This window comes from Saimiri boliviensis, chromosome 8 (genome assembly GCF_048565385.1).
Source record: "Saimiri boliviensis isolate mSaiBol1 chromosome 8, mSaiBol1.pri, whole genome shotgun sequence".
Classification (NCBI taxonomy): Eukaryota; Metazoa; Chordata; class Mammalia; order Primates; family Cebidae; genus Saimiri; species Saimiri boliviensis.
In genome coordinates, this window is record NC_133456.1 from 10889038 (window position 1) to 10907150 (window position 18113).

The 18113-nt window shown below is 37.1% G+C and overlaps 1 protein-coding gene across 8 annotated transcripts in view; it reads right to left on the reverse strand.

Annotated features, from left to right (window-relative positions):
* Positions 1–18113, reverse strand: part of DOCK3 (dedicator of cytokinesis 3) — a 656527-nt gene that overhangs the window by 541104 nt on the left and 97310 nt on the right. For 7 of the 8 annotated variants that reach the window (XM_074403778.1, XM_074403777.1, XM_074403779.1 and 4 more), the window contains exon 2: positions 2684–2767. In XM_074403778.1, coding sequence (XP_074259879.1) covers positions 2684–2767 — 84 coding nt within the window. Of the gene's footprint in view, positions 1–2683; positions 2768–17689; positions 17853–18113 lie in introns of those variants that run through there. The other variant, XM_074403780.1, reaches the window with a different exon arrangement.

An 18113-nucleotide genomic window follows, 5' to 3' on the forward strand; every position in this document is an offset into this window, starting at 1 on the left:
GAGGGTAAGAAGAAGGATAGGATTAGGAGAAATAACTATGGGTACTAGGCTTAATACCTGAGTGATGAGATAATCTGTACAACAAACCCCCCTTGACACGAGTTTACCAATATAACAAATGTGTACATGTGCCCCTGAACCTAAAACAAAAATTAAATAAATATTTCAAATTTTAAAAAACTACTACAAATAGAACTACTATATGGCTGAGTGTGCTACCTCATGCCTCTAATTTCAGCACTTTGGAAGGCTGAGGTGGGCAGACCACTTGAGCCCAGGAGCTCAAGATCAGCCTGCCTGAGCAACGTGGTGAAACCCCATCACTAAAAGAAGATACAAAAAAATTAGCCAGGCCTGGTGACATGGTGCACTTGTAGTCCTAGGAGGCTGAGGGGGGAAGAGCATCTGAGCCTAAGGAGGTCAAAGCTACAGTGAGCCATGATGGTACCACTGCACTCCAGCCTGCTGACAGAATGAGATCCTGTCTGCAAAAGAAAAGAACTACTATATGATCTAGCAATCCCACCCCAGTGAGATTTATTTTTTAATTTTTTACTTTTTGGTCTCAAGATCTCTTTGTAGAACCACCGGGATTTTATCCAATGGAAAAGAAGTCATTATATTGAAGAGACATCAGCATTCCTATGTTTACAGCAGCACTATTTACAACAGCCAAGATACAGACTCAACCTAAGTGTCCAATAACAGATGAAGAAAATATGTTGTATCTACACAATGGAGTACTATTCTGCCATAAAAAATACTGAAATCCTGCCATTTGTGATAATGTGAATGGAACTAGAGGACATCATGTTAAGTGAAATAAGCCAAAAAGAGAAGTTAAACACCTCATATTCTTACTTACATGTGTAAATTTAAAAAAAATAAATAAAACTGAATGAAGGATACTGGGAGGGAAGGGGTAAGGGAGGATTTCAAGAGATTTGTCAAATAATACAAAATTACAACTAGATAAAAAGAAACGGATCTAATGTTCTATCCCAGGTAAGATAATTATAATTAATAATAACATATAGTTTCAAAAAGCTAGAAGGAAAATATTAAACTTTCTCAACCAAAAGAAAAGAAAATGTTTGGGATAATGCATATTCTAGTTACCCTGATCTGATCACTATATATGTATCAAAACATCACTATGTACCCATAAATACAATTATTATTTGTTGATTAAAAAATAAAATTGTTAAAAAGAGCCTGGGACCTCCCCTCACTCTTGCTTTCTCTCTTGCCATGTAATCTCTGCACATACACACTTCTCTTCAACTTCTGCCATGAATGGAAGCTTCCTGAAGCCCTCACCAGATGCAGAAGTTGGTATCACACTTCTTGTACAGCCAACAGAACCATGAGGCAAATAAACTCCTTTTCTTTATAAGTTACACAGCCTCAGGTACTCCTTTAGAGCAACACATAAACAGAATAAGACAGCAGGTATTCTTGTCTCACTTTAAAATTTCAGTGAAAACTCTCTCAATATTTTATGACTGAATATGATGTTTGCTGCAAGCATTTTAGTAGCTATCCTTTATTAGATAAAGAAAATTACCTTCTATTCTTAGTTTCCTTAGAGTTTTTATCACAAAAGGGTGCTGATTTATACTTACGTTTTAAGAAAATTTAAAATGAGTGTAGCTCCCTTTCCAGAAGAGCATACTCCTAAATATATGTGATTCCTGAGTCATGGTAGGTTACATGTCCTCCCATACCCCTCTTAACAGTAACCCAACTAGATTAAAGCTCCACTCCCATATACACTGGCTCTATATCCACAATGCAACAGTTTTATTTCATTATATCATCTGAGATGGCTTGTAATTATGCTAAACTGCTAGTCTAGGCTGTCCAAGTTATTTCCCATGGCATCAATTTTGCTTTTGTTAATACTCTGATTTTGTGTAATTTCTCCCTAAATTTAGTTTTCCCATAAATCTTGATTTAAAGTACAGATTTTGAAGAACATGATCCATCTCAAGAATATGTAAATGTTACAGCAGAAATACCCGTGTATGCCACAGAACAGGAGAGTAGTCAAGCCAAACTACATTTAAACATATTTAAGGCTTTGTTTTAATTATGACTAAAGATGCCTAGCCTATCAGATGGAAACATACAAATGAATGGACTGTAACATAGTTCCATTCAAGACAGCTAAGCATGGGTAGATTACCTATTTGTAAAAATAAATAGTAGGGTACAAAATATAGATACAACGAATAAGATCTAGTATTTGATAGCACAATAGGGTGACTACAGTCAGCAATAATTTGTTGCACATTTTTGAATAATTGAGGGAGTACAATTAGAATCTTTGCAATACAAAAAACGATAAATGCTTGGGGTGATAGACACTACATTTACCATGATGTAATTAATGCATATTGTATGCCTGTACCAAAGTATCTCATGTGCCCCATAAATATACGTTTAAAAACATGTTCTGACAGCCAAAAATTACTTATCTAACTGTTGCTATTACATTAGAGTCATAAAAGCTCATACCATTATGCTGAACATAGGTCAGGAGGAATTTTATATAACACTATTTCATCATGTGACTAATTATGGCTCCAGAATTATTGCTTATAATCATACTAGCACAAAAAAATACATAATATTGCCAAAAAACGATCACAATTTATATGCTTTGTAGGTCCATACTCACCTTCACATTTTTCAAGAATCTGGACTGTTTCTCCTATTTCTAAGACCAACCCTTGAGGGACAGATCCTCGAAAGCTGCATATCACTACAAAAGCAAGGATAAACAAACCAATTAGCATTTTTAAACATTAAGACAGGGTCAGAGTCACTGGATTAAGCACTACATTTTCTTAAATGTATACTCTCCCTTCTTTACTAATTCCTCTTTCTAAAATGTAAGCCCCTTTCCACTTAATCTACATTTTGAAAAATAGTATTAGCCATTTTGGACAATAAAATACATTGTGGCAAAATTACTATCCATGAGTGGTGGGTGCATGTGTGCTTGTATAAAAAGATTTCTATTAACAGAGTCTCTCTGTCCCTCTCCATGTCCTATGTTCAAGTGTCCTTTTTGAGCAAGTTTGTATCAATTAGGAGCTTCTTATCTACCACAAGCAAAGAGATACTTTTTAAAAGAATCATCAAATAAACTTGATTATGCTTTGAAAAGCAGAATTCTCATAATAAAAATGAACAGAAATTAATGAAATAGAAAGAAAATGTACAAAAGAAAAAAATCTAGAGATAACAATCAAAATCCCACAACTTTTTTAAGGAAATTGACAAACTGATTCTAAAATTCATATAAGAATACAAAGAAGGTGTGGCTGGGAAGATGGCTGCCTGAGAACAGCTCAGGACTTCAGCTCCCAGTGAAAGTGCAGAGGGTGAGTGGACGCCGCATTTCCAGACGAACTCTTATTGCCCACAGACCAGGAGATACACAGGCAGAGGGGTCGCCAGCGTCGCAGTCCCAGCCAGTGCAGCGGTTTTGGCCCCCGTGGGGCTGCTGTGACCACGCCCTGTTGCTGCGGTTCTCCATACAAAAGCCACTGGTCTGGGAGCCCTCTTAGCTGGCGATCAGAGCCCTGAGACAGCAGAGTTGCCCATTAATCTGAAATAGCGAGCCAGGCCAGGAGATTCCTAGGCAAAAAGTCCGCCAGGAGCCAGCGCCGCAGTTCGAGCAGACTCATAGTGAGTCGCAGCACGGGAAATCCCGGCGCCTTTTCAACAAGCAACTGGAACACGGGGTCGTTCAACTTAAAAGAAAAGACTCTGAGTCAGGGAGCCAGGTGATCAGGTTCGGTTGGTCCCAACCCCCAACCTCCAACAACAATGAAAACAAAAACAGTAATTGGAAACCCTCTGGGTTGAGCCCTTCAAACCAAGCACAGCTGAACCGGGACGGTCCCGCTCGGTGGGGGAGTGACTTCCGCCATTACTGAGACTCTCCACCAATACAGAGGCAGGCTGCCGTTGCCGAGGCAACCCACCGTTGCCGAGGCAACCTGCCACAACAGAGAGAGTCCGCCATAACAGAGGTGGGGCCACCGTTGCTGAGACAGTTCTAACTACGCCCATATAAACATGACTGCAGGGACCAGCTCAGGGCAGCTGGGCGGAGCCCACAGCAGCTCAGCAAAGCCCCTGTGGGCAGGCAGTGGCTAGGCGTGCTGCTAGCTGGGCGGGTCAGACCTGAAAGAAAAATCAAAAAAGGCAGTAGTGCAACGGAAACTCATAAAGCTCCAACTCCCTGGGACAGAGCACCTGGGAACAAAAAGTGCTTTATGAGTCCAGCTACAGCAGACCTATACATACCTGCCTAGCAGTTCTGAACGAACAACGGAGCTCACAACTCAGGACTTAAGCCCCAATAAAAGATAGACTGTCTCCTCAAGTAGCTCCCTGACCCCCATAGATCCAAAGACTCACCTCATAAAGGAAAGAAAGGAATGACAGTAGGCGAGCATCCTTCTGGGACAAAGATAGCAGAAGAGGAAACTGGCAGCAACCCTTACTGTTCTGCAGCTGCTGCAGGTGATCTCCAGGCGAGCAGGGCCTGGAGAGGACCTCAGCAGTCCTACAGCAGAGGGGCCAGACTGTTAGAAGGAAAGCTTAAAAAAAAAAAAAAAAAAGAAGAAGTAACTTCAGCATCCACGAACTAGAAGCTCATTCAGAGACCCAATCTGAAAGACAGTAATTACAAAGACAACAGGTGGATAAACCCACAAAAATGGGAAGAAACCAGCGCAAAAAGGATGAAAACTCCCGAAACCAGAACACCTCTCCTCCTAAAAGGGATCACAACTCCTCACCAGCAAGGGAACCAGACCGGATGGAGAAGGAGGGTGATGAAATGACAGAATCAGACTTCAGAAGGTGGGTAGTAAGAAACTACACAGTGAGCTAAAAGAACATGTTCTAACCCAACGCAAAGAAAATAAGAACCTTGAAAAAAGATTGGACAAAATGCTAACAAGAATGGACAGCATAGAGAGGAATATAAGTGAATTGATGGAGCTGAAAAACGGAACACGAGAACTTCGTGAAGCATGCACAAGCTTCAACAGCCGAATTGACAAAACAGAAGAAAGGATATCAGAGGTCGAAGATCAACTCAATGAAATAAAAAGAGAAGGCAAGAACAGAGAAAAAAGCACAAAAAGGAATGAACAAAATCTTCAAGAAATGTGGGACTATGTGAAAAGACCTAATCTACGTCTGATAGGTGTACCTGAATGTGATGAAGAGAATGAATCCAAGCTGGAAAATACTCTTCAGGATATTATCCAGGAAAACTTCCCCAACCTAGCAAGGCAGACCAATATTCAAATCCAGGAAATACAGAGAACACCACAAAGATATTCCTCAAGAACAGCAACCCCAAGGCACATAATCGTCAGATTCACCAGGGTTGAAATGAAAGAGAAAATGCTAAGGGCAGCAAGAGAGAAAGGTCAGGTTAGCCACAAAGGGAAGCCCATTAGACTCACAGCAGATCTCTCAGCAGAAACCCTACAAGCCAGAAGAGATTGGGGGCCAATATTCAACATCCTTAAAGAAAAGAACTTGCAACCCAAAATCTCCTATCCAGCCAAACTAAGCTTCATAAGTGAAGGAAAAATAAAATCCTTTGTGAACAAGCAAGCACTCAGAGATTTCATCACCACCAAACCTGCCCTACAAAAACTCCTGAAAGAGGCTCTACACATATAAAGGAACAACCAGTACCAGCCACTCCAAAAACACACCAAATGGTAAAAGAGCATCAACACAATCAAGAAGCTGCATCAACCAACCAAAAAAACAGCCAGGTAGCATCAAAATGACAGTATCAAATTCACATATAACAATACTATCCCTAAATGTAAATGGACTAAATGCCCCAATCAAAAGACACAGGTACTGGCAAATTGGATAAAAAGCCAAAACCCATCAGTGTGCTGTATCCAGGAAACCCATCTTACATGCAAGGATACACAAAGGCTCAAAATAAAGGGACGGAGGAAGAGCTACCAAGCAAATGGAGAGCAAAAAAATGCAGGAGTTGCAATTCTCATCTCTGATAAAATAGACTTTAAAGCAACAAAGATCAAAAGAGACAAAGAAGGACATTACATAATGGTAAAAGGATCACTGCAACAAGAAAAGCTAACGATCCTAAATATATACGCACCCAATACGGGAGCACCCAGATACATAAGGCAAGTTCTTAATGACCTACAAAGAGACTTAGACTCCCACACAATAATAGTGGGAGACTTTAATATCCCATTGTCAATATTAGACAGATCAACCAGACAGAAAATCAACAAGGATATCCAGGACCTGAACTCAGACCTGGAACAAGCAAACCTAATAGACATTTAAAGAACTCTCCACTTTACAAAAGAAGAACAGACACTTTACAAAAGAAGACATACAGGAGGCCACAAACATATGAAAAAATGCTCATCATCACTGGTCATTAGAGAAATGCAAATCAAAACCACATTGAGATATCATCTCACACCAGTTAGAATGGTGATCATTAAAATATCTGGAGACAACAGATGCTGGAGAGGGTGTGGAGAAATAAGAACACTTTTACACTGTTGGTGGGAGTGTAAATTACTTCAACCATTGTGGAAGACAGTGTGGCGATTCCTCAATGACCTAAAAATAGAAATCCCATTTGACCCAGCAATCCCATTACTGGGTATATATCCAAAGGATTATAAATCATTCTACTATAAGGACACATGCACACGAATGTTCATTGCAGCACTGTTTGCAATAGCAAAGACCTGGAACCAACCCAAATGCCCATCGATGATAGACTGGATAGGGAAAATGTGGTACATATACACCATGGAATAGTATGCAGCCATCAAAAACGATCAGTTTGCATCCTTTGTAGGGACATGGATGAACCTGGAAACCATCATTCTCAGCAAACTGACACAGGTGCAGAAAATCAAACACGCATGTTCTCACTCATAGGCGGGTGTTGAACAATGAGAACACATGGACACAGGGAGGGGAGCACTACACACTGGGGTCCGTTGGGGGGAAATTGGGGAGGGAGGGGAGGTGGGGAGGTGGGAAGAGAGAGCATGGGGAGAATTGACAGATACAGGTGAGGGAAGGAAGGCAGCAAACCACACTGCCATGTGTGTACCTATGCAACAATCTTGCATGTTCTTCACATTTACCCCAAAACCTAAAATGCAATTTAAAAAAAAAAAAAAAAGAATTCATCCATGTAACAAAAACCTACCTGTACTCTCAAAACTATTGAAAAAAATAAGAAGAAATGCCCTGTCAATCTTGAAGAACTTACACTACCGTAAATCAAGCCTTATAATCTAAAAACTGGTTCTTTGAAAACACTAACACTGATAGACATCTAGAAAAACTAGGAAAAATGAAAAATAAATTATCAATTTCAGCAATTAAAAACATTAAAATCATCATAAAAGGATATTACACAAAAAAACTTTACTAATTTGGAATTTTACTTGAGTAGATGAATTTATAGAAAGACAAAATCTACAAACACTGGCAGAGAAGTTAAAAATTCAAGTAGGTCTTTATCTATTAAAGAAAAGTGAATCTGTAATTAAAAGCTTCCCAAAAATGAAATACCAAGTCCTGATGACTTTATCAATCTGTCCAAACATTAAAAAAAAAAAAAAACACCAATCATAAATAATCTCTTCCAAAGAGGGAATTCATTTTGAACTCAGCAGCGAAGCCTGAGAAGGACATGATGAGAAGAGAGGAAAATTACAGGCTAATCTTTCTCAGTAATATAAAAAAAAAAAATATATATATATATATATATATATATATATATATATATATATATATTTTTTTTTTTTTTTTTTTTTTTGAGACAGAGTTTCGCTCTTGTTACCCAGGCTGGAGTGCAATGGCGCCATCTCGGCTCACCACAACCTCCGCCTCCTAGGTTCAGGCAATTCTCCTGCCTCAGCCTTCCTGAGTAGCTGGGATTACAGGCACGCGCCACCATGCCCAGCTAATTTTTTGTATTTTTTTAGTAGAGACGGGATTTCACCATGTTGACCAGGATGGTCTCGATCTCTTGACCTCGTGATCCACCCGCCTCAGCCTCCCAAAGTGCTGGGATTACAGGCTTGAGCCACCGCACCCGGCAATAAAAATATTTTTTTAAAAAATACAAAGCAAATAAAATCTATGCATAAAAAGGATGATGCATCATGACCAATTGTGGATTATTCCAGGAATGCAAGATTGGTTTAATATTAGAAAATCAATGAAGGAAAAAAAATCATACAATCATCTCTATAGATGAAAAAGTTGATAAAATTCAGACAAAATTTCTTGACAAAAAGAAATGACAAAAATTCTTAACAAAGACTCATGACAAAAATTCTTAACAAAGTAAGAATAGAAGGGAACTTCCTTAATCTGATAAAGGGCATCTATAATGTGTGTATAGCAAACATCATACACACTGGTGATACACGAAACATTTTATCACTAAGGCTAGGAACAAGAAGAGGATGCCCACTGTTACCATTTCTATTCAACACTGTATGCAGGACCAGCCAATGCAAATAAGGCAATTAAAGGTATAATAATTGGAAATAAGGAAATAAAACTGTCTTTATCAGGTCTGATTGTGTATGTTTAAAAAAATCCAAAAGAATACAGACATGAAATATTACAACAAATAAATTATGTAGCAAGGTCACCAGATACAAGGTGAATATTTTTAAGTCTATATATGTCAATAAACAATTAGAAAATGAAATGTTTTGAAAATACACCATTTATAACAACATCAAAAAATGCCATGTAACTGGAAATAAGTCTAATGGAACATGTGTAACAACTCTATACAGAAAGCTACAAAATATTAGAAACATTAAAAGCCCAATAAATAAAAGCATGTATCATAATGGATTAGAAAACTCTATAGTATAAAAATATATATTCTCCCCAAATTGATCATTAGATTCTCTGCAATCCCAATCAAAATCTTAATAAACTTTTTTGTAGAAATCAATAAACTGATTCTAAAATGTGTATTAAAATGCAAAGGATGAAGGAGGGGGACATATACTAAGAGATATCAAGCCTTTTAGCTGAAAAGAAAACAAGCTGTAAAAAAACATATACAGCATGAATCTATCTGCATGTGTATATATGTGTATATTTATATTTGATCGTTGCTGAAGACATCAAACCTGCTATTGGTAATCTCTATAATCTGGGAATCTTTGGCTATATTTGCAAGTACTTCTAGCATTATAAATGTGTAAATATTTTAAATTCTAAATGGAAAATAAATTCTGAAAAAAAACTTTTCGAATTTTTTTAAAACTTTAAAAAGCAGTTATACCAAGCTCTATTACTTAATATTGTACAGACGGGAATTGTTAAGAAACATCAGATACTCATCAGTTTTTTTTGTTTGTTTGTTTGTTTGTTTGTTTGAGACGGAGTTTAGCTCTTGTTACCCAGGCTGGAGTGCAATGGCGCGATCTCGGCTCACCACAACCTCCGCCTCCTGGGCTCAGGCAATTCTCCTGCCTCAGCCTCCTAAGTAGCTGGGATTACAGGCACGCACCACCATGCCCAGCTAATGTTTTGTATTTTTAGTAGAGACGGGGTTTCACCATGTTGACCAGGATGGTCTCGATCTCTCGACCTCGTGATCACCCGCTTCGGCCTCCCAAAGTGCTGGGATTACAGGCTTGAGCCACCGAGCCTGGCCCTCATCAGTCTTACTCTGACTACCAAGTGAAAAAGAAATGGTCTACCCTAGGGTTTACTACATTGAACCCTCCAAGGGGGAAGGGAAAGCATTAAGTTCTATAATCTCAAGTCATTGCAGGTAGCCACAAATTAACAATGATATAGCTGTCTAAAGTCAAAGGTATATTCTAAGCATAGTGCATAAATAAAACTACAGTGAACTACATGAGCCCTTAAGAATTTAACATCAGCAGTTCTTCTACTCTTTTAACAAACTCTTTACTGAGGCCCTTACTATTAAATTTCAATCTCAGGAGCACTCACGACTCCTGTCTTCTTAATCTACATCACTAGTTAACAAGAACGTGTAAATTAAAAACACCCTTCATTGTTTAAAATTGAGTGTTTCATGTGTATTAATCATCATTAATGATCATTAATCATCAGAGAAATGTAAATCAAAACTACAATGAGTTATCAACTCATCCGAGTTAGGATGGCAATCATCAGAAAGACAAAAAAAAAATGTTGATGAGAATGTGAAGAGAAAGGAAATTCTCATACATTGCTGGTGGAAATGTAAATCAGTACAGCCATTCAGGACAACGGTATGGAGGTTCTTCCAAAACTTAAAAAAAATAACTACCATACAATTCTACAATCCCACTACTGCATATATATCCAAAGGAAATTAAATCAGTATGTCAGAGATATGTTCACTCCCATGTTTATTGTAGCACTATTCACAACAGCCAAGATATGGAATCAACCTAAGTGTCCATCGATGGATGAACAAAGTTTTTAATGTGGTGTACATACACAATAGAGTACCATTCAGCCATAAAAAGAGAATGAAATCCTGTCACTTGCAACAAGATAGATGAACCTAGAAGACATTAAGTGAAATAAGCCAAGCACAAAAGGATAAATACTGTATTATTCTACTCGTGGAGTTTTAAAAAGTTGATCCCACAGACGTAGAGAGTAGAATAGTGGTTACCATAAGCAGAAATAGGGTCCATGGGGCGCAGTTAAGGGATGGAAAATGGTTAGAGGTTTGTCCAAACAAAATTGCAATTAGACAGGAGGAATACATTCCGGTGTTCTATTTCACAGTAAGGTGACTACACTTAACAGTGATGTATTGTATATTTCAAAATAGCTAGAAGAGAGGATTTTGAATGTTCTCACCAGGAAGAAATGACAAGTGCTTGAGGTAATGGAAAACCTAACTACCCTGATTTGATCATTGCACAATATATACATGTATCAAAACATCACACTGTACACCATAAATATGCATATTATGTGTCAATTAAAAATAAAACTTTAAAAATAAATTCAATTTTTTAAATTAATATAAAAGGAAGAAAGAAAAATAAATTATACCTGCTAGAAAAGCAGGAAGCCTGAAAGAGAGGAGAGCTTTCTCCCTATAATCATGGATCCATTTTATACTTTATTTGCAAGCATATCATTAAGACTAATCCTATTAATTAATAGATTGTTTGGCTCTGTTCCCCACTGTGTCTGTCAGGTACTTGATAAATTCTAAGAAAGGCCGGTCATAGTGGTTCATGTCTGTAATTCCAGCACTTTGAGAAGCTGAGATGGGCAGATCACTTGAGATCAGGAGTTTGAAACCAGTCTGGCCAACATGGTGAAACCGTGTCTCTACTAAAAATTCAAACAAATCAGCTAGGCATGGTGGTACGTGCCTTTGATCCCAGCTACTCAGGAGGCTGAGGCAAAAGAATTGCTTGAACCCAGGAGGCAGAGTTTGCAGTGAGCCGAAATTGCACCACTGCACTCCAGTCTAGGCAACAAAGCAAGACTGTCTCAAAAAAAAAAAAAAAAATCTAAGAAAGTGGCAGCTTCAAAACAAATATGCCTTTGGTCAGGCATAGTGACTCATGCCCATAATCCTAGCACTTTGGGAGGCTGAAGCAGGCAGATTGCTTGAGGTCAGGCATTTGAGATCAGTCTGGCCATTATGGTGAAATCCCATCCCCACTAAAAAACAAAACAAAAACAAATATGCCCTTTAACATTACTACTTTAGACTTGTACCACTGTTAACCACATAAAATTAATGATTTATCCATGGCAAAATAACATTAAGACTTTTGAAAAACAACATAATAGGAAGAAGATATGCTTTTTCAACATTTAAAAAACAATTTTTTTTAAGAGATGGGGTCTCATCATGTTCCCCAGGCTGGTCTCAAACCCCTTGGCTCAAGTGATCCTCCTGCCTCTCCCAAGCGGATGGAACTACAGGCATGTGTCATCATACTGAGCTGCTAATTCTTAAATTGTGTAGATATTTATTAACTTCAAATTTTTTGATACTATGTTAAGTAGAAAGGGTTATGAACAGCACCTACAGCATAATTCCATAACAGTCATCCCTCAGTGTTTATAGAAGATGGATTCCAGGATCTCTGACAGATACCAAAATCTATGGATGTTCAAGTCCCTGATATAAAATGGTGTGTTATTTGTATATAACCTATACACATCCTCTTGTATACTTTAAACCATCTCTAGATTAGTTATAATATCTAATACAGTATAAATTCTATATGCCTGTAAGTAATCATTTTGTATTTTTTATCATGGTATTGTCATTTTTTTTTCTATTTTTGACCTGCTGTTGGTTGAATCCACAAATGTAGAAACCACAGACAGGAGGGGCTAATTGTATACAGCTTCTGTAGTACTTATTTCTGTTTATTATGCAATAATATGAAATCTGTGCTAAAAGAATCTATGTTAGCATTACCAGACTAAGCATTCAGCACAATATTCCCAATTCACATGAAACCATCTATCAGGAAAAAAAATTAATACATCTCATCACAGAACTTCACAAAAATAGAAATGACAATAAAACTAACAAAAGTAAATTTCTGAGTAGCTCATTAGCTAGTTGTACGTGGACAGCTACCTACAAATAATGAATTAATTACATTATATTTGATCACAGTAAAGAAATATCCTGAGAATATAAACTTGTTCAAGACCTTTTGCATTTTCCTGAGAATAAGTACTCTAAGAGCTGTGTATATATATATATATATATATATATATATATATATACACACACACACACACATATATATACATATACACACATATATATACACACGTATATATATACATATAAATGTGTGTGTGTGTGTGTGTATATATATATATATATAAATATATACACCAATATCCATAGTCAACTTGAAAACTATGAGCAAAGATATCGATGAAACCAAAAGTTGGTTCTTTGAAAATATCAACATAATTGACCTTTAACCAGGTTGACCAAGAAAAACAGAGAGGAGACTTACATTACTAATATCAGGAATGAAAGTAGAAACATTACTACCAACATTGAAAAAATTAAAAATATTTTTTAAATACTTTGAACAATTGTATGCCAAAATTTTAGATAAGCTAGATTAAATGGACAAATTTCTAAAATGAAACATACGATCAAAACTAACTCAAGAAGAAATAGAGTCCAGGCGCGGTGGCTCATGCCTATAATACCAGCACTTTGGGAGGCCACGCAAGTGGATAACCTGAGGTCACGAGTTTGAGACCTGCTTGGCCAAGATGGCAAAACCCTGTATCTACTAAAAATACAAAAATTAGCCAGGCGTGGTGATGCGCACCTGCAATCTCAGCTACTCATGAGGCTGAGGCAGTAGAAACTGCTTGAACCCAGGAGGCAGAACTTGCAGTGAGCAGAGATTGCAACATTGCACTCCATGCTGGGCAACAGAATGAGACTCCATCTCGAAAATAAAAAAAAAAAATGAAAATAAAGAAGAAATAGAAGAATCTGAATTGATCTCCAATATGAAAAGAGACTGAAGCAGTAATCACAATGCTGCTCACAGGTCCAAGACCAGACAGATGAGCCCCGACTTAACAATGGTTAGAAATATAATTTTCAACTTTACAATGATTTACTGAGATATAACCCAGTCGTAAGTTGAAAAGCATCTGACCTTACAGCTTTTTGACTTTACAATGGGTTTATCAGAGTATTTTTAAATGGATTTTCAATTTATATATTTTCCATTTATGATGAATTTATTAAGATATTAAGATACAACCCCACTGTAATTCAAGGAGCATCTGTCCTGGTGAACTTTACCAAATGCTTAAAAAACAACACTAATCCTTCAAAAAAACTTTCAATAAATAAAAAAAGGAAGGAACAACTCCCAAGGCAATGTTACTTACTCTCATGCCAAAACCAAACAAACATATCACAAAGAAAAAAATTCTTAACATATAAAGATGATTATACATGATGAAGTGGGATTTATTCTGGATGCAAAAATAACATTTGACAAACTCTACCACCCTTTCATGATTAAAAAAAAAACTGAGAATATTAGGAATACAATGTAACTTCCTCAACCCATAGGTAACATCAGACTTACTAAAGAAAAACTGAATGCTTTATAAGATCAGGATCAGAAAGTAGGGTACAAAACTACTTCCATTTAAAGATGTCAGGATCTTGTGCTTATTTTTTTAAAAGTAAGGAATTCACATGAGACTATTAGAGGTAGTAAACTAGTTTAGCAAGGCTGCAGGATATAAAATCTGTACAAATGCTCCTCGACTAACGATGTGGTTACATTCTGATAAATCCATCGTTAAGTTAAAAATATCTTTAATTGAAAATGCATTTAAAATATCTAACCTAACAAACATCATAATTTAGCCTAGCCTATTTTAAACATGCTCAGAACACTTCAAGTGGCCTACAGCTGCACAAAATCATCTAACACAAAGCCTATTTTAAAAGATGTTCAATGTCTCATATAATTTACTAAGCATTGTACTGAAAGTGAAAAAGAGAATTGTTGTATGAGTACTGAAGGTAAGATTTCTACTGAATTTTCATCACTTTCACACCATAGTAAAGTCCAAAAACCATAAAACAAACCATCATAAAAACCATCTGCATACAAATTTAGTTGTAATTTTAGAAACAAACCCTCACATAAATGATCACTTGATTTTCAACAAGTGTGCCAGGACCATTCAACAAAGAACTGACAGTCTTTTCAACCAGAGGTGGTGGAAAACCGGATACCACATGCAAAAGAATAAAGTTGGATTGACCCTTAACTCACATCATATACAAAAATAAACTAAAAATGGCTCAGAGACTTAAAAGTAAAAGCTAAAACTGTAAAATTCTTAGAAGAAAACATAAGGGAAAAGCTTCATTATACTGGGTTTGGAAATGATTTCTTCATGACCAAAAGTACAGGGGGAAAAAAAAAGAGTTTGGCTTCGTCAAAATTCAAAAATTTTATGCATCAAAGGATACATCAACAACAATCCACAGAATGGGAAAAAATATTTTTAAATCATGTATCTGATAAGGAATTAACTGAGAGGATAAAGAATTCCTACATATCAGCAATAAACAAAGTGATTTTTTTTTTTTTGAGAGAATATCTCACTCGGTTACCCAGGCTGGAGTGCAGCGGCATGATGATAGTTTATTGTAGCCTTGAACTCCTTGACTCAAGCAATACTCTCACCTCAGCCTCCCAAGCCTCCCTGTAGTTGGAACTACAGCATGTGCCACCATGCCCAGCTAATTTTTTCCACTTTTTTATACAGACGGGGTCTCACTTGTCACCCAGGCTGGTCTTGAACTCCTGGGCTCAAGCAATCCAATCCTCCTGCCTCTGTTTCCCAAACTGCTGGGATTGGGTGTGGGCCAACATACCCAACCCAAACTGATTCTTAAAATGGGCAAAAGACTTGAGTAGGCATTTTTGCAAAGAAGATATATAGATGTTCAATAGGCACATATAAAGATGTGCAACATCACTAATCATTAGGGAAATCCAAATCAAAACACAATGAGATGCCACTTCACACCCATCTGGATGGCTATTACCAAAAAATAAAAAAGAACAAATAGTAACAAAGATGTGGAGAAATCAGAACCTTTTTGCATTGCTGGTGAGGATGTAAAATGGTGTGGCTGCTGTGGAAAACAGTAAATCAATTCCTGAAAATATTACACAGAATAATCAAATATAGTTACTTTAATTTTAAAAGAATTTAAACTAAGTATTTAATTTAGTGAATTAAATATCTAATTTGATTTAACAAATTTAATTTTAATTAGATATTACACAGAATTATATGATCCAGCCATTCACTTCTGGGTATATATCCAAAAACAGGGACAAGGACAGATATTTGTATACCTGTGTTCACAGCACAATTATACACAATAGCCACAAAGTGAAAGTAATCCAAATGTCCACTGACAGATTAACAGATAAAATATGGTATGTGCCTACAATGGATTATTCAGCCTTACAAAGTAACAAAATCTTGACATGCTACAACATGGATAAACCTTGAAGGTACTACACTAAGTAAAATAAGTTAGTCACAAAAGAAATTTTTGTATGATTCCAGTATAGACAATCCTCAACTTATGATGGTTCAATTTAATGATTTTACAACAAGCTTTTTGGATGTACCCTCATCATAAGAGGAGGAATATCTGTAATATAATGTTCCCAGAGTACTCAAATTCATAAAGAAAAAAAGAGAATTTTGGTTGCCAGGGGCTGGGAAAGCATGGAATGAAGAGTCAGTGTTTAATGGGTATAGAGTTCAAGTTGAGGAAGATGAAAAAGTTCTAGATATAGATGGTGGAGATGGTTATTATACAACAGTGTATATGTACTTGATGCTGCAGAATGATACACTTTCAGATGAGATCAGGCATGTTCAGGATGATATAGCTGTAGACAGAACAGTACACTTTCAAATGGCTAAAATTGTAAATTTAATTATGTATCTTCTTTTTACTGTGGTAATATGTAACCACAATTTAAAAAATGGAGATACAGAGATTCAGAATATCCAAAAACAATCTTGAAAATGAGGACAAAATATAAAGAATCCACACTTTCCAATTTTAATAATTATAATAAAGCTACAATTGTGCAGATATTGTGGTAATGGCATAAGGATAGACATGTCAACAGAAAAGAACTAAGACTCTAGGTGGGGAAGATAATCTTTGAATTTATGTCCAATTAATTTTCAATAAAGGTGCCAAGACAATTCAATGGGGCAAAGAATCATCTTTTCAACAGATATCCACAGGCAAAGTATGAACTTGGATTCTTCACACCATACACAAAAAATCATCTCAAAATGGTTTAAACCTAAATATAAGAGCTAAACTACAGAATTCTTAAAAGTAAATCTTTATAGCCTTGAATTTGGCAATGATTTCTTAAATGTGAAACCAAGAACATAAGCAATAAAAAAGAAAATTAAACTTCATCAAAATTCAAAACTTTTGTGCTACAGAGACCACCAGGAAAGTAAAAGGAAACCTACAAAGTGGAGAAAAACTTTCTATATTACATATCTTATAACGGACTTGTATCTAGACTATATAAAGAACTTTTGCAACAAAACAATAAAAAGACTATCTGGGCTGGGCACGGTGGCTCATGCCTGTAAACCCAGCACTTTGGGAGGCCGTGGCAGGTGGATCACTTGAGGCCAGGAGTTCAAGACCAGCCTGGCCAACATGGTGAAATCCCACCTCTAATAAAAATACAAAAATTAGCCAGGCATAGTGGCACACACCTGTAATTCCAGCTACTTGGGAAGCTGAGGCAGGAGAAATCACTTGAACCCAGGAGACAGAGGCCACAGTGAACCGAGATCATGCCACTGCACTACAACCTGAGTGACAGAGCAAGACTCAGTCTCAAAAAGAAAAAAAAAAGGCAATCTGGGCACAATGGCATACGCCTGTAATCCCAACACTTTGGGAACCCAAGACGGATGGATTGCTTGAGCCCAAGAGTTCAAGATTAGCCTGGGAAATATGGCAAAACCCTGTCTCTATGAAAAATTAGCCAAGTGTGGTGGTGTGTACCTGTAGTCCCAGCTAGTTGGAAGGCTGAGACGGGAGGAAATCCTTGAGCCTGGGAGGGTGAGGCTGTAGTGAGCCATGATCCAGCCTGGGCGAAAGACTGAGATCCTGTCTCAAAAAAAAGAAAGAAAGAAAGAAAAAAACCACGATTTTTAAATAGGCAAAGGATCTAAATAGATATTTCTCCCAAAGAAGATATACAAATGGCCAATAAGCACCTGAAAAAATGCTCCACATCATTAGTCATTAGTGAAATGCTAATCAAAACCACAAGATATCAGTCTGCATCTGCTAGAATCAAAAAGACTGGCGAGAGAGATCCAAGATGGCTGATCACTAGCAGCTCAGGATTGTAGCACCCAGTGAAAGCGCAAAGAACGAGAGGACACCACACCTTCACATAAATTCTTGTTGCTCACGCACCAAG